The 18,818-nt window shown below is 34.8% G+C and overlaps 1 protein-coding gene and 1 long non-coding RNA gene across 2 annotated transcripts in view; both read left to right on the top strand.

Moving 5' to 3' along the window:
• LOC134701987 (uncharacterized) overlaps positions 1–9,009 on the top strand; it is a 42,685-nt gene extending 33,676 nt beyond the window's left edge. Inside the window, exons 17-21 of the mRNA XM_063563097.1 lie at positions 1,217–1,340; positions 3,039–3,113; positions 3,879–3,953; positions 5,374–5,487; positions 8,786–9,009. Of these exons, the coding sequence (XP_063419167.1) occupies positions 1,217–1,340; positions 3,039–3,113; positions 3,879–3,953; positions 5,374–5,487; positions 8,786–8,946 (549 nt within the window). The 3' untranslated portion in view covers positions 8,947–9,009. The remainder of the gene's footprint in view (positions 1–1,216; positions 1,341–3,038; positions 3,114–3,878; positions 3,954–5,373; positions 5,488–8,785) is intronic.
• A 7,832-nt stretch (positions 9,010–16,841) lies between these two features.
• Positions 16,842–18,280, top strand: LOC134701908 (uncharacterized). Its single transcript, XR_010104249.1, has 3 exons — positions 16,842–16,882; positions 17,634–17,701; positions 18,110–18,280. It is a non-coding gene; the product is annotated as an uncharacterized LOC134701908 (long non-coding RNA).
• The last annotated feature ends 538 nt before the right edge of the window (positions 18,281–18,818 follow it).

Here is an 18,818-nt window from a genome sequence, read left to right as displayed (position 1 = left end):
AATAATACATGTTGTATTTTTGTCAGTACTTGATATTTACAAGGTACATAAATGTTTTATAGTGATTTTGAAAAAAAGATGGATCATACATAAACTGAGGAACCTTTTAAAAAAGCTTGTAGAATTTTAAAATATTTTTACTCATTAGATGACAAAATGGAGGTCATGCTTGATATGAAGGATTTTCACTTTCACTGTTCATGAGCTATGGTTCTTGAAAGATTGAAAAATGGCATATCCAGTTGTATTTGTGCATTTATTCATAAATCCTTCAAAGCAAAGCTTTTCAAATTTTAATATGTTGTTAGTAATGATAAAATGGAGGTCAATATAAAAATGAAGATGTGGTATGAGTGCCAATGGGACAACTGTCCACAAGAGACCAAATGACACAGACATCAACAAATATAGGTCACCATATGGCTATCAAAAATGAGCAAAGCCCCATACTTGATAGTCAGCTATAAAAGGGCCTGATAAGACAATGTAAAACAACTGTTTTGTATTGATGATTGTCACTATTCCTGTGCAGGATTTTGGTCCTTGTGATATTGAAAAATGCTGGGACCCAAATAGATGTAAAAAAAGTCTGGTTTCTTGTCATTCTGACAGCTGTTGTTTAAACATTCTTTCTTACATTTTATGTCAAGTTCAAAAGTATTAAGTATATTTGGATGTCTTGTATGCTATGAATCTTGAAAGTGGAGGCTTTACTGCAATTGCTATGTTTCAGAATACATACGCACTTTCATAACAGATTTTGCAGGTTCTTCCATAAAATATTTTATACATCTTAAACAGGAAAGTTTTGAGAGTATTTAGATATTGGGAGATGTGATGTGAGTGCCAATAAGACAAATCCCCATCCAAATAACAATTTATAAAAGTAAACCGTTATAGGTCAATGTACATCCTTTAAAAAGTAAAATCACAAAAATACTGAACTCAGAGGAAAATCAATTTGGAAAGTCCATAATCACATGGCAAAATCAAAAAACAAAACGCATCAAAAACGAATGGACAAGAACTGTCATATTCCTGACTTGGTACAGGCATTTTCAAATGTAGAAAATGTGGATTAAACCTGGTTCTATAGCGCTAACCCTCTCACTTTAATAACAGTCTCATCAAATTCCGCTACATTTACATGATGCGTTAAATAAACAGTCACAATTAATAAAATAGTCAACAAGTATTAAGTTTGTTTTCTGTTTAGATTTTAAATACAACAGATGTAAGTGATATAAACTTAAGAGATTGTGAAGATGAACCATATTCTTCAAATGATTCTATGATATCTGGTGATACAGAGGAGCAAGTAGAGAGAAGAACAAACAAAAGTAAGTTTAAACTTAGAACAATGGCTGTCTTGTATAACTTGTTATTAATTTTTTTTAAATGAATGGGTAAATAATGTGATAGTGAGTTAAGCTGTGTTCTTGTAATCAATTTTGCTACTTTTCAATGTTGCACATCTAATTGGCCTATTTAAAGAACAAGTCCCTTGAACATCAGGTGCCAATGTTTTTAAATCCTGTCAGGTTGAACATCCGAAATACAAACTTTCCATGCAGCTCAACAGTTGTTTTGTTAAGTGTTTTGAAGTTTTACTTACACATGTATGTTCTAAATGGAAGTTAAACTAATTAACACTAATGAATTTGGAATAAGTTGCTAGGGACAAAATAGATCGTTGCTATATGGTAACTCAAATAAAGTTCTCCGACCACATTTATTGTGTCACGAGTCTATAGTAATGTATAACTAACTTGATCATATTCCAAATTCACACCATTTCAAGGTTGAAAATTGTGTCCAATCTTGCTCCAACTGTTTAGAGTTTGACCTCAGCAGTAATATAAAAAACCTCCAGATGGAGCTTATTTCTTAAACATAGATAAGAAAGGAAGACAATAACAATCAAAACCAAGGAGTAAATAAAGACTCACAAAACCAAAGGACATTTACATCAACAGTTATAAATAATAATTAAGAAACAACATGAACTCCACTATAAACCGGGAGTGAAATCAGGTGCTCTGGAAGGGTAAGCATTTCCTGCACCGTATACGACACCCATCGTGTTATTTCTTTGTTCAGTTCGGTAATGATGGAAAGTTCTTATGACTGAGAAAGAGTATTATAGATTGCATCATACTATATAGTTGAGTTATTGTTATTGTTAGGGAAAAGTTCAATATATGATGATAACAAGGCTGCAAAACTTCAGAAAGTTCCAACTGAACCTGAGTCAGAAAAAGGTAACTTTCTATAACTTTGACACTAAAGCTGCAATAATAATTTTATCTCATACAGTCAAACCTTAGTAAACTGACCCTGAATAAACTGGTTTCCTGTTCATTCAGCTAAAACTAAAGTCCTATTTTTTTCACTTCAAAGTCATTCTTAAAATACCCTTTGTAAAATGGACCCCGTGTATTCCAAATTCCTGTCTAATGATTTAGTCTCAATACTCTTATTTACATCAATTATTACTTGTCAAAACTAATCTCTTGTGTCACAACTCAGATAACACAAGGATTCTAATGCAAAAAGAAACAATGAACACAAAGGGAAAGTGTCAAATCAGAGACTGATGTTACAGAGGTCTATTTGACAAATTGATCACATTCCAAATTCACACCATTTCAAGCTTGAAAATTTTGTCCAATCTTGCTCCAATTGTTTAGGGTTTGACCTCAGCAGTAATATGAAAAACCTCAAGACAGAGCTTATTTCTTAAACATAGATAAGAAAGGAAGACAATAACAATCAAAACCAAGGAGTAAACAAAGACTCACAAAACCAAAGGACATTTACATCAACAGTTATAAATAATAATTAAGAAACAACATGAACTCCACTATAAACCGGGAGTGAAATCAGGTGCTCTGGAAGGGTAAGCATTTCCTGCACCGTATACGACGCCCATCATGTTATTTCTTTGTTCAGTTCGGTAATGATGGAAAGTTCTTATGACTGAGAAAGAGTATTAAAGATTGCATCATACTATATAGTTGAGTTATTGTTATTTTTAGGGAAAAGTTCAACATATGATGATAACAAGGCTGCAAAACTTCAGAAAGTTCCAACTGAACCTGAGGCAGAAAAAGGTAACTTTCTATAACTTTGACACTAAAGCTGCAATAATAATTTTTATCTCATACAGTCAAACCTTAGTAAACTGACCCTGAATAAACTGGTTTCCTGTTCATTCAGCTAAAACTAAAGTCCTATTTTTTTTTACTTCAAAGTCTTTCTTTAAATGGACCCTGTGTATTCCAAATTCCTGTCTAATGATTTAGTCTCAATACTCTTATTTACATCAATTATTACTTGTCAAAACTAATCTCTTGTGTCACAACTCAGATAACACAAGGATTCTAATGCAAAAAGAAACAATGAACACAAAGGGAAAGTGTCAAATCAGAGACTGATGTTACAGAGGTCTATTTGACAAATTGATCACATTCCAAATTCACACCTTTTCAAGCTTGAAAATTTTGTCCAATCTTGCTCCAATTGTTTAGGGTTTGACCTCAGCAGTAATATGAAAAACCTCAAGACAGAGCTTATTTCTTAAACATAGATAAGAAAGGAAGACAATAACAATCAAAACCAAGGAGTAAATAAAGACTCACAAAACCAAAGGACATTTGCATCAACAGTTATAAATAATAATTAAGAAACAACATGAACTCCACTATAAACCGGGAGTGAAATCAGGTGCTCTAGAAGGGTAAGCATTTCCTGCACCGTATACGACACCCATCGTGTTATTTCTTTGTTCAGTTCGGTAATGATGGAAAGTTCTTATGACTGAGAAAGAGTATTATAGATTGCATCATACTATATAGTTGAGTTATTGTTATTTTTAGGGAAAAGTTCAACATATGATGATAACAAGGCTGCAAAACTTCAGAAAGTTCCAACTGAACCTGAGGCAGAAAAAGGTAACTTTCTATAACATTGACACTAAAGCTGCAATAATAATTTTATCTCATACAGTCAACCCTTAGTAAACTGACCCTGAATAAACTGGTTTCCTGTTCATTCAGCTAAAACTAAAGTCCTATTTTTTTCACTTCAAAGTCTTTCTTAAAATACCCTTTGTAAAATGGACCCTGTGTATTCCAAATTCCTGTCTTATGATTCAGAAGGAGAAATCTTCAATTGCACAATATTGTGCAGTAGATTTGCAAGATCTTGACATTTGTTTTGTGGCAAAAACGCGTACTGTGGATTCATTTATTTTCGTTGGTATCAATTTTTGTGGATTGCTGAAAACTTGCAATTTCGTGGATATTTAATTTCATGGTTTTGCCAATCTCTGTATACAGAGCCTAATGATAATATGAACATTGAAATTTGTGGTTCACCTGTACCCACAAAACCCACGAAAATTGGTATCTAACGAATAATAATGAATCCACAGTATTATGTTAACAATTTAACAAGTTTCCCTCTGTTTTAAACTTTTAAATTTTTCCTGTCAAATTTATTCAATTAGAACTTCTGTGGATGCATTATTATTTGTTGGATACAAATCATTGTGAATTTGGTGGGTACAGGTAATCCACAAAATCAAATGTTCAACAAATAAAAAAAAATCCATAAGTGTGAATGCAGATTTTGGCAAAACCATGAAATTAAATATCCATGAACATGTTAGTTTTCCTATTGGTTTCATCATTATTCATAGCAATTTTACAATTTTTCTGTTGATGCAATTTTTGAATAGCTGACCCATCTGATTTTCTATATATTACAATATCATTGATCTATGTTTCCCCCACATCAAATGATGTTGCAAGTTTCCCTGAACTGTTGAATTTACAATCATACACAAATTTTTTATCAAACTATAGGAAGTATCTTTCTTGTCAATGTTATGTGCCTGTACAAAATACCAAAGCCTGTTTTACATGAGAACATTAGCTGGCTAATTTTTTCAAATCTAGCATGAAAACACCTAGCCACTGGCCAGATAAAGGAATTGGCTATACATGGGAGGTACTTCTGCATATAATTGCAGAATTGTAAGCCTAACATGGACCAATAAGGGAGGTGGCCGTTCTAGGGTGGGGCTGTTTCATAGAGGGACTACTGTAGTGATATTTAATATTGTATTGGAATTTGTCTATGCAGCTGATGAACGATATGGATATACATTAGAATTTGAACATCAACATTTAATTATAAATTAGAATAAATATTTTGCAGGTTTTCAGAATTTATATTCATGGAAATTAAAAGGTTGATGTTCAAATTGTTATTTATTTCAAACCCAAAATCTATGGAGATTTTAGGTAACTTGATTTATGAGTGATTACAATTATTAAACAAGTAGCTTTGTAATTGAATATTTTATAGGAACAAAAAGAAAATATAAATTATGGACTGAAGAGAATACTAAAGTAGTGGATGTTTATTTTAAGAGATGCATTACAGATACATCTAGCTTGGACAACAAAGGGTCATTGCCAGGTAAACTTTTGCATTATCGATTATCAAATACAAAACCTATACAGAAAAATGATCACTAAGCCAACTGCATTGCTCAACTGGACCAGGCCTTGACAATAACGCTTGTCCGATTGCCCGGTACCAGAGGTGAAAAAAGTCGGACAAGTGAAAGCTGTCGGGACAAGCACAATTATTCAGCAGAAAATAAATGTAATCCAACTTTGAAGAACAAAGTTATTATAAACAAAAAACACGAAAACAAATATTAATTTGACATGTTTCTGCATTCTGTTTATTTAAATGCAAAACTTTTTTCTTCAACATGTTTACTTGCAATTGATTATTTTCAACTGGTTCTTTGTCAGATACTTTTTAACAGGTGAAAGGTATTTACTGATCCAAATCAATGATGCGTTTTGTAGATCAGGTAACTTAACAGGACAGTTCGTCACCTTTTACAGTTTTAATAGACAGTTTGGCACTGAGAAAACATATTTAGTAGACATGATTGATAGACAGTTTGGCAAGGCAGGAGATATTTTGGGACCAAGACAAATCAGTACCTCATTTTGCTACATTATTCTGTTCCTTATAAGAAATACCATACCAGTAATTTTTTCACAAAAATATTTTTTTTAATTTACCATTAAATTCACAAACTCATATTTGATCATAAGTAGAAAAAAAAACAATACTGACAATATGGTGACCTATAGTTTTCTGTGTCATTTGGTCTCTTGCAGAGAGTTGTCTCATTGGCAATCAGACCTTATCTTCTTTTTATTGATTGCATTTCAATAAACTTTTTTCAACTTAAAAAAAAACCAGGATACAAATCCAATGAGTGTACAGGCCTATCAGATGGTGCCTCTTGTTTAGAGTCTGATGAGACTGACATTGATGAAAAACTAGAACCTTAGTCCCGTGACATGACTAGATTTGGTTGTACTTGACTCATATTTTTGAAAAGTATTTCAAATCAAAAGAAATACATCAAATCCTGTCTATTGTTTAAATTCGTTTTGTTCCTTTTATCAACTAAAAATGTAAAAAGGTTATTTTTTAATAGAAATTTTTTGGACAAGTAACAATATCATTGGGACAAGTAAATTTTGGTAGGACAAGTTGAAAAAAGGGTATCGTAGAGGCCTGCTGGCCGCCAGTTGAACTTAGAGTTGAGGGCTAGCTGGCTATCAGTTGAGCAAATAGTTGAGGGCCAGTTGAGGGCTACCTGGATTTTTGCCATGCAAATTAGGTAGCCCTCAACTAGTAATGCTCAACTTTATGTAAATTAGTGAGCAACTTTAAGAAAATATCACAGTTGAGGACTAGGTGTCCAACAATTGAGCAATTAGAGTTGAGGGGTACCTGGCCAACAGTTGAGGACCAGGTCATTAAAAGTTGAGGGCTAGGTCTTAAAAAGTTGGGCATTATCTGGTAATTGCAAACTGAGGGCTACACATTGTAGATAAAATAAATTAAAATGTTTTTTTTATAGCCAAAATTTTGCTAATAGATCTCAACTCACAACACACTACATTAATACTTTAACCTTGCTTTTTGGATCTAGTAAATTAGAATGGATCTATAATTTTATACCAAATTCATCATATTAGAATATTCTTATTTTATTAGTAATACTTTTTAAAACAAATTATCTTAATAATAAAATAAATATGTCTCCTGTCTTACACATTTTGATAATATCTAAGTTAATGCATAACTATATTGTCTCATTTTTTTCTTCACTCTTCAAAAATAAGAAGACATTTTAAATATCACTATTTTGAATTATAAGAGCATATACACTTATTCAATCTGGTGGAAATTTTAATCCAAGGTATTTACAAAAAGATGTTTCCAGAAATATATGTTAAAACATCAATATTCCTAAATCCAAAAGTCATGTCATCAGAAGAATATACTGCACTATTCAATGTCAATACAGTTATTTGTAACTTTTTTTATCTACATCCTTTGTAAAATTCATATTTTATTCATGATAGCTTGAAGACATCTTTGTTTGCCATGTCTATGCTCAAACCAAGTTCAAATTTTAAATGTTTGAGGTTCTTTAGGGTACTGTGACAGTGTGATTTACCTCTAATAATAACTGTTACCCAAACCTTGAATATTTGATATATCTCATAATAAAGAAATACTGTTTGTTTTTTTATCTTTATTTCAAAGAATTTGTAAAATACAGAAAAACGATATAAATATGTGCTTCCCTTTATTTTGCCTCAAACTTTGTGTACATTTATAATAATACTTCCTGTCCATTTGCACCATACACAGAGAAAACAGATGGCTAATAACATTCATATCACCAGGTCATATTTCTAATTGCTCAACTTTTCCTCAGCTACAAAAAATTCCAAGTCTGAATGCTTAACTTTTGCTCAACTATATGAAAACCAAAAAACTTAATGTACAGCTTCAGTTGAGGGCAAGTTGAGCGACATCTATCAAACCTACAGTTCTTGTCCAGGTTTGAGTTGAGCTAAGATGCTCAACACCTAGCCCTCAACTATTTTTCTTATAGGTTGCACTCTTTTAATACAGCTGTTTCTCAAAAAATGCCTCTTTTGGGGAGATCTTGAATACTTGTAGAAAATTAATTTTGCTTACATACTGGTTCCCAGTTGTGTTCTCTGTGATCCACCTCACAGAGACATAACTTGGGAATGTTAGCAGTAAATAAACATGTGCATATTGTTTACATTAAAATCTGTTGTAACCTTTCATTTGAGGTAGGGGTAGTTAAGAAAATTAGTGTTAGTTAAAACTCTGAAAAGTTCAGGGCAAAGAAAAGTTGAAAATATGCCGCACAGCTCTATATCTTGACCTTTGAAAAATTTTTTGGTGAATATTAACTTTCAATTCTAGGATAAACAAAACTTCATAGTAAAAGTAGTACAGTTTTAGCCGTAAAAGGAGTTCCTATTGGAAATTGCATTGTCAATATTTACAGAAATGCAACCTATAACAGCTAACCCTCAACTGTCCACCACATGGCCATCAACTGGCCCTCAACTTTTTTTTCTACAGGGGAAAGGCATGGATACCTTAGAACTAAATTACAACACTAAGAGATTGTAAAAGTAGCCCAAAGAATAAAAAAATAAAAATAAAGCAAAAATGAGAAAAAAGTAAACAAATATAACATCAAATATAAAAGTCAGCCACATTTCAATAGACACTGCCTTATCAAATGCACATTATGGGTAACTCTGTAAAAAAAATTCAAACAAAATTTTTTTTTTCTGTATGCTTAATGAATAACTATGCCAATGAACAAGATTGTTGTTTTTTTCAGGATCAAAAGATGTAAGAGAGTTTCTTCAGAAGCATCCAATCCTTCAAGATATTGAACTTAAAAAAAGGATAACAGCCATCAAGACAAAAATCTTCAATGATAGAAAAGTTTACAGAGAAAAAATTTCAAAGAAACTTAAGAAAACCCTCCAAAGTATGTGAGCATTCTGAATATCATGCATTCCATATAATAGATTGACTTGTAATAGGCCTCTTAATCTGTAATCATCCTCATCTATCCACCAACAGCCAGTATCATGTAAACTGAATATGCGTCATCATCTCTCCACCAACAGCCAGTCTTATGTTAACTGAATCGGCATCAACATCTCTCCACCAACAGCTAGTCTTATGTAAACTGAATCGGCATCATCATCTATCTACCAACAGTCAGTCTTATGTTAACTGAATCGGCCTTTTCATCTCTCCACCAACAGCCAGTCTTATGTTAACTGAATCGGCATCAACATCTCTCCACCAACAGCTAGTCTTATGTTAACTGAAACAGCATCAACATCTCTCCACCAACAGCCAGTCTTATATTAACTGAATCGGCATCAAAATCTCTCCACCAACAGCTAGTCTTATGTAAACTGAATCGGCATCAAAATCTCTCCTCCAACAGCCAGTCTTATGTAAACTGAAACAGCATCCTCATCTCTCCACCAACAGCCAGTCTTATGTAAACTGAATCGGCATCAACATCTCTCCTCCAACATCTCCACCAACAGCCAGTCTTATGTAAACTGAATCAGTTTCAACATCTCTCCTCCAACAGCCAGTCTTATGTAAACTGAAACAGCATCCTCATCTCTCCACCAACAGCCAGTCTTATGTAAACTGAATCGGCATCAACATCTCTCCACCAACAGCCAGTCTTATGTAAACTGAATCATCATCAACATCTCTCCACCAACAGCCAGTCTTATGTAAACTGAATCGACATCAACATCTCTCCACCAACAGCCAGTCTTATGTAAACTGAATCATCATCAACATATCTCCACCAACAGCCAGTCTTATGTAAACTGAATCATCATCAACATCTCTCCACCAACAGCCAGTCTTATGTAAACTGAATCATCATCAACATCTATCCACCAACAGCCAGTCTTATGTTAACTGAATCGGAATCAACATCTATCCACCAACAGCCAGTCTTATGTTAACTTAATCAGCATTCTCATCTCTCCACCAACAGCCAGTCTTATGTTAACTGAAACAGCATTCTCATCTCTCCACCAACAGCCAGTCTTATGTAAACTGAATCGGCATCAACATCTCTCCACCAACAGTCAGTCTTATGTAAACTGAATCGGCATCATCATTTTTTTACCAACAGCCAGTCTCATGATAACTGAATCGGCATCAACATCTCTCCACCAACAGCCAGTCTTATGTAAACTGAATCGGCATCAACATCTCTCCTCCAACAGCCAGTCTTATGTAAACTGAATCAGCATTCTCATCTCCTCACCAACCTCCAGTCTTATGTAAACTGAATCATCATCAACATCTCTCCACAAACAGTCAGTCTTATGTAAACTGAATCAGCATAAACATCTCTCAACCAACAGCCAGTCTTATGTAAACTGAATCGGCAATAACATCTCTCCACCAACAGCCAGTCTTATGTAAACTGAATCAGCATCATCATCTATCCACCAACAGCCAGTCTTATGTAAACTGAATCAGCATCATCATCTCTCCACCAACAGCCAGTCTTATGTGTAATGAATCGGCATCAACATCTCTCCACCAACAGCCAGTCTCATGTAAACTGAATCAGCATCATCATCTCTCCACCAACAGTCAGTCTTATGTAAACTGAATCATCATCAACATCTCTCCACCAACAGCCAGTCTTATTTAAACTGAATCGGCATCAACATATCTCCACCAACAGCCAGTCTCATAACATCTCTCAACCAACAGCCAGTATAATGTAAACTGAATCGGCATCAACATCTCTCCACCAACAGCCAGTCTTATGTTAACTGAATCGGCATCAACATCTCTCCACCAACAGCCAGTCTTATGTAAACTGAATCAGCATCAACATCTCTCTACCAACAACCAGTCTCATGTAAACTGAATCAGCATCATCACCTCTCTACCAATAGTCAGTCTTATGTAAACTGAATCGACATCAACATCTCTCTACCAACAGTCAGTCTTATGTAAACTGAATCGGCATCAACATCTCTCCACCAACAGCCAGTCTCATGTAAACTGAATCAGCATCATCATCTCTCCACCAACAGTCAGTCTTATGTAAACTGAATCATCATCAACATCTCTCCACCAACAGCCAGTCTTATTTAAACTGAATCGGCATCAACATATCTCCACCAACAGCCAGTCTCATAACATCTCTCAACCAACAGCCAGTATAATGTAAACTGAATCGGCATCAACATCTCTCCACCAACAGCCAGTCTTATGTTAACTGAATCGGCATCAACATCTCTCCACCAACAGCCAGTCTTATGTAAACTGAATCAGCATCAACATCTCTCTACCAATAGTCAGTCTTATGTAAACTGAATCGACATCAACATCTCTCTACCAACAGTCAGTCTTATGTAAACTGAATCGGCATCAACATCTCTCCACCAACAGCCAGTCTCATGTAAACTGAATCAGCATCATCATCTCTCTACCAACAGTCAGTCTCATGTAAACTGAATCAGCATCATCATCTCTCCACCAACAGTCAGTCTTATGTAAACTGAATCAGCATCATCATCTCTCTACCAACAGCCAGTCTCATGTAAACTGAATCGACATCAACATCTCTCCACCAACAGTCAGTCTCATGTAAACTGAATCGACATCAACATCTCTCCACCAACAGCCAGTCTTATGTAAACTGAATCATCATCAACATATCTCCACCAACAGCCAGTCTTATGTAAACTGAATCGGCATCATCATCTATTCACCAACAGCCAGTCTTATGTAAACTGAATGGGCATCCTCATCTATTCACCAACAGCCAGTCTTATGTAAACTGAATCCGCATCATCATATTTCCACCAACAACCAGTCTTATGTTAACTGAATCGGCATCATCATCTCTCCCCAACAACAAGTCTTATGTTAACTGAATCGGCATCATCATCTCTCCACCAACAGCCAGTCTCATGTTAACTGAATCGGCATCATCATCTCTCAACCAACAGCCAGCCATATGTAACTGAATCGGCATCATCATCTCTCTACCAACAGCCAGTCTTATGTAAACTGAATCGACATCAACATCTATCCACCAACAGCCAGTCTTATGTAAACTGAATAATCATCAACATCTCTTTACCAACAGCCAGTCTTATGTTAACTGAATCGGCATTCTCATCTATCCACCAACAGCCAGTCTTATGTAAACTGAATCATCATCAACATCTCTCCACCAACAGCCAGCCTTATGTAAACTGAATCAGCATCATCATATCTCCACCAACAGCCAGTCTTATGTAAACTGAATCGGCATCATCATCTCTCCACCAACAGCCAGTCTTATGTGAACTGAATCGGCATTCTCATCTATCCACCAACAGCCAGTCTTATGTAAACTGAATCGGCATCATCATCTATCCACCAACAGCCAGTCTTATGTTAACTTAATCGGCATCAACATATTTCTACTAACATCAAGTCTTATGTAAACTGAATCAGCATCATCATCTCTTCACTAACAGCCAGTCTCATGTAAATTGAATCGGCATCAACATCTCTCCACTAACATCAAGTCTTATGTAAACTGAATCGGCATCATCATCTCTCCACCAACAGCCAGTCTTATGTAAATTGAATCAGCATCATCATATCCCCTTCAACAGACAGTCTTCTGTAAACTGAATTGGCACAACATCTCTCAACCAACCTGCTGGCTTATACTGAATTATTATCCTCATCTCATAACCAACAAACAGTCTGGCATATATTGAATAAGCATCATCACCTCTTTACCAACAAACAGTCTGGCATACACTGAATAAGCATCATCTTCTTTCACCCAATCATGAGCCTAGTGTGTACTGAATAACCATCTCTCTACCAATAAACAGTCTGGCATATATTGAATTAGCATCATCATCTCTCAACCAACAAACTGTCTGGCATATTCTGAATAAGCATCATCATATCTCAGCCAACAAACGTCTGGCATATATTGAACTAGCATAATCATCTTTCTACCAGCAAACAGTCTGGCATATATACTGAATGAGCATCGTCATCTCTCTACCAACAAACAGTCTGGCATATACTGAATAAGGAATATCATCTCTCAACCAACGAACATCTTAGTTGTACTGCACTACAATCCTCATCTCTTAACCAACAGTCTGGCATTAACTGAATCAGCATCACCATCTCTCTACCAACAAACAGTTTAGCATATACTGAATAAGCATCATCATATATTAAGGAACAAACAGTATGGCATATCCTGAATTACCATCATCATCTCTCAACCAACCAACAGTCTAGCATATCCTGAATGAGCATCATCATATATCAAGGAACAAACAGTATGGCATATCCTGAATTAGCATCATCATCTCTCAACAAACAACAGTCTGGCATATACTGAATTAGCATGATCATCTCTCAACAAACAACAGTCTGGCATATACTGAATTAGCATCATCATCTCTCAACCAACAAACAGCATAGTATGTACTGAATTAGCATCCTCCTCTTTAAACCAACTAGCAGTCTGGCATATATTGAACTAGCATCGTCATAATCCTACAAACAAACAGTCTGGCATATACTGAATTAGCATAATCATCTCTCTACAAACAGACAGTCTGGCTTCTACTGAATTACCATTCTCAACTCTCAGGCAACAAACAGTCTAGCATATACTGAATTAGCACCATTATCTTTCAACCAACAACCAGTATGGCATATACTGAATAAGCATCATTATCTTTCAACCAACAAACAGTCTGGCATAAATTGAATAAGGAACATTATCTCTTAACCAACAAACAGTCTGGCATATATTCCATTAGCATTATCTTCTATACCAACAAACAGTCTGAGATGTACTAAATGACAATCCTCATGTCTCAACCAACAAACAGTCATATACTGAATAAACATCATCATGTTTCAACAAATAAAACGTTTGGCATATACTGAATTAGCATCATCATCCTTCAAGCAACAGTCTGGCATAAACTGAAGAAACAGCATCATCTTTCAACCAACAAACAGTCTGGTATATACTGAATAAGCATCATCATCCCTCAACCAACAGACCGTCTGGCATATTTTTATTCAGCATCATCATCTTTCTACCAACAAACAGTCTGGCTTATACTGAATTACAATTTCATCTCTCAACCAACAGACAGTCTTCCATATATACTGAATAAGCATCATACTCTTTCAACCAACGAGAAGTCTGGCTAATACCGAATTAGCATTATCATCTGTCAACCAACAAACACTCTGGCATATACTGAATTAGCATAATCATCTCTCTACCAACAAACAGCCTGGCTTATACTGAATTAGCACCATTTCTCTCAACATACAATAGTCTGGCATATACTGAATTAGCATCATCATCTCTCAACTAACAAACAGCATAGTGTGTACAGAATTAGCATCTTCGTCTCTAAACCAACTAGCAGTCTGGCATATATTGAACAAGCCTTGTCATCTCTCTACCAACAAACAGTCTGGCATATACTGAATAAGCAAAATCATCTCTCTACCAACAAACAGCCTGGCTTATACTGAATTAGCATCATTTTCTCTCAACATACAATAGTCTGGCATATACTGAATTAGCATCATCATCTCTCAACTAACAAACAGCATAGTGTGTACAGAATTAGCATCTTCGTCTCTAAACCAACTAGCAGTCTGGCATATATTGAACAAGCCTCGTCATCTCTCTACCAACAAACAGTCTGGCATATACTGAATAAGCAAAATCATCTCTCAACCAACAAACAGTATGGCATATACTGAAATAGTAAAATCATCTCTCAACCTACAAACAGTATGGCATATACTGAATTAGTATCATCTTTCAACCAACAAACACTCTGGCATATACTGAATAAGCATCATCATCTTTCAACCAACAAACAGTCTGGCATATACCTAATTAGCATCATCATCTTTCAACCAACAAACAGTTTGGCATAAACTAAACAAGGAACATTATCTCTTAACCAACAAACAGTCTGGCATATATTCCATTAGCATTATCTTCTATACCAACAAACAGTCTGGGATGTACTAAATGACAATCCTCATGTCTCAACCAACAAACAGTCAGGTATATATAAATTCAGCATCTTCATCTCTCAACCAACAAACAATCTGTCACATACTAAATTAGTATCATCATCTCTTTACCAACAAACAGTCTGGCATATACCGAATTACCATCCTGATGTCTCAACAAGTCACCAGTCTAGCATATACTGAATAAGCATCATCATCTCTCCACCAACAGTCAGTCATATACTGAATAACCATCATCATGTTTCAACAAATAAAACGTTTGGCATATATTGAATTAGCATCATCATCCTTCAAGCAACAGTCTGGCATAAACTGAAGAAACAGCATCATCTTTCAACCAACAAACAGTCTGATATATACTGAATAAGCATCATCATCTCTCAACCAACAGACCGTCTGGCATATATTGAATAAGCATCATCATCTTTCAACCAACAAACAGTCTGGCATATACCTAATTAGCATCATCATCTTTCAACCAACAACAGTCTTGCATATATACTGAATAAGCATCATACTCTTTCAACCAACGAGAAGTCTGGCTTATACCGAATTTAGCATCATCATCTGTCAACCAACAAACACTCTGGCATATACTGAATTAGCATAATCATCTCTCTACCAACAAACAGCCTGGCTTATAATGAATTAGCACCATTTCTCTCAACATACAATAGTCTGGCATATACTGAATTAGCATCATCGTCTCTCAACTAACAAACAGCATAGTGTGTACTGAATTAGCATCTTCATCTCTAAACCAACTAACAGTCTGGCATATATTGAACAAGCCTCATCATCTCTCTACCAACAAACAGTCTGGCATATACTGAAATAGCAAAATCATCTCTCAACCAACAAACAGTCTGGCATATACTGAATTAGTATCATCTTTCAACCAACAAACAGTCTGGCATATACTGAATAAGCATCATCATCTTTCAACCAACAAACAGTCAGGCATATACCTAATTAGCATCATCATCTTTCAACCAACAAACAGTTTGGCATATACCTAATTAACATCATCATCTTTCAACCAACAAACAGTCTGGCATAAACTAAACAAGGAACATTATCTCTTTACCAACAAACAGTCTGGCATATATTCCATTAGCATTATCTTCTATACCAACAAACAGTCTGGGATGTACTAAATGACAATCCTCATGTCTCAACCAACAAACAGTCTGGTATATATAAATTCAGCATCTTCATCTCTCAACAAACAAACAATCTGGTTCATACTGAATTAACATCATCATCTCTTTACGAACAAACAGTCTGGCACATACCGAATTACCAGCCTGGTTGGTACTGAATCAACATCATGATCTCTTAAGCTAAAAACAGCCTAATGTGTACTGAACTAGCATCATCATATCTCCAACTACTGACAGCATGGTGTGATTTGAATCAACATTAGCACATCTCATTATTAGACATACTTGTGTGAACTGAGTCAGCCTTCTCATCTCTCCATGACAGATAACCATGTTTAAATTTCATCAGCATCATCATCTCTCAGCCAACAGACAATCTAGTATCGACTTAATAAGCCTACACATCTCTCCACCAACAGACAGCCTGGTCTAAACTGGAACAGCCTTTTAATCTAAAAACTAACAGCCAGCCTGGTCTGTACGGAATCAGCATCCTCATCGCTCCATTTACAGATAGCCTGGTGTGTACTGATACAGACCTTCATATCTCGTGATCAACAGATATCATGGTTTGTACTGAAACAGCTTTTCATCTATCAACCAACAAACAACCTGTGTTATTAATCAGCATCATCATCCCTCCACCAACAGAAAAACAGGTGTGTATTTAATCAGACTACTGATTTCTCAACCAACAGACAGTTTTAATTTAAAGTATCCGAGTTGTGGGGTTTTATTCAATTAAAAAAGGGTTATTTTCCAGTTAAGGAACAATATCTCAAAAATGCCTTAAGCAGTTCTCATTAAACTTGGTTGAATTTATTATTCTATTGATTAACGCTCCTTTTTGATTTTCATCAATTGACATTGAGAAGTAATCAAACGTTATTCTTTGAAAATGAGACAGGTGTATCATATGCTTACGAGGCAGCTGTTTATTTAACGTTCTTAATTAATCAGATTTTTCCTAGGTTTTGTGGTTTCTGAGCTATTAAGGGGGCTCATGGGTCTAAATCTATTTTTGTTTATCTAATATAGGATTTGGATATATCTTTCTTTAAAATGAACTTTGTCTTATACTTAATAGACAAATGAAATAAAAAAAATGGGGTCACCATTCATTTACACTCACAATCTCCCTTTGAAAGAAGCATACATTTTTGTAAATGTCCTTTTTTTCTGTTGAACTAATAGGAGAAATAGTGGTAATATCGAAATAAAAAAAAGAAGTAAATTACAGAAATCTCTTAAATTTTACAATTATTAAGTTTATGTACAGCATATTCGAAAACAAACAATAAAAAATAAAGGTCAGCGATGAGTTAAAAAAGATAATTCAATTTTGGCATTTTTGCACCAAAGGGAGATAATATGGAGCTTTTTTAATGATATCTACATTTTAAATTTCAGCTGAGGCCAACAAGAATTGACTTTTAGGAATGATGTTTGTGCCATATGATAAGTAACAACTACTTAAGGTAATAAATAAAACTTGTAATGAAAAATAAATGTTTCATTTTTTCTGAAGATCTTATACACCAAAGATGTGGTATGATTGCCAATGAGACAAGGCTCCACAGCAGACCAATTGGCACATAAATTAACACTGTACAGCCTTTACCAATGAGCAAATCCCACACTGCCTAGCCAGCTATAAAAGGCCAAGACATGACAATGTAAAACAATTCAAACAATAAAACTAACTGCCTAATTAATGTACAGAAAGTGACAAGAAAACAAATATGTAATACATAAACAAAAGACAACCACTGAATTACAGGCTCCTGTACTAGAGTAATAATTTTGTTTAAGTCAAAATCATATTTTTAATGATTCATAATTCATCAACTTTTTTTCATTGCAGGTTATTTTTCCTACACTTTTAGTTGTGACCTGCAGCAGATATTTTAGTCAATATTTCACCATTGTAAAGCCCTGCAGCTGAAGAGTCTCAGAAAATGCTAAGTATTTTACTGCTTTACCATAGCTTATAATATATATGATTAAAGGTTTACCACAGCTTATATAAAATTTTGTTTAAAGGTACTATAATTGACGCTTAAATGTTGGTGTAAAATGCAAGTTTTGTTTTAATTAGCTTTAAGGATTATTGTTAAAAAATTGTACATACAAAAAACTTGAAACCCTATTTTAAATGACCATAAATTTTGGCGGTCTTGCTGCTGTTCAACATTATCAGCCACAAATATAGTTTCCTGACTAAAACTGAAGTATTTGCTCAATTGTTAATAATTTTATCTTAACGTAAATGAATGTGTGTATCACGAGTTTCTCTCACTGACAACACTGGATAATAGCTAAGTGCTATATGCTAATGACTAAAAAATTAACCTTGTTAAACTTATATTTTGTGACTTCACTAACTTGTATTTAAAAGGGAAGTTACAAACATATGTTAAATAAAAATATAGATTCTATATCAATGAAACTGAATTAATCACGGAATGTAAAATATATTTCTGTTTGATTTTGGTTTTATTATCTCAAGATGATCTAGGCTTCCCCCCCCCCCCCCTTTTCAATGCAGAAATTAGAATATTGTTTAAACATAGCTCTTGTCAGAAAACTACCATT

The sequence above is a fragment of the Mytilus trossulus genome, unplaced genomic scaffold, assembly GCF_036588685.1.
Source record: "Mytilus trossulus isolate FHL-02 unplaced genomic scaffold, PNRI_Mtr1.1.1.hap1 h1tg000373l__unscaffolded, whole genome shotgun sequence".
Lineage (NCBI taxonomy): Eukaryota > Metazoa > Mollusca > Bivalvia > Mytilida > Mytilidae > Mytilus > Mytilus trossulus.
This window is presented reverse-complemented; position numbering and strand designations above follow the sequence as displayed.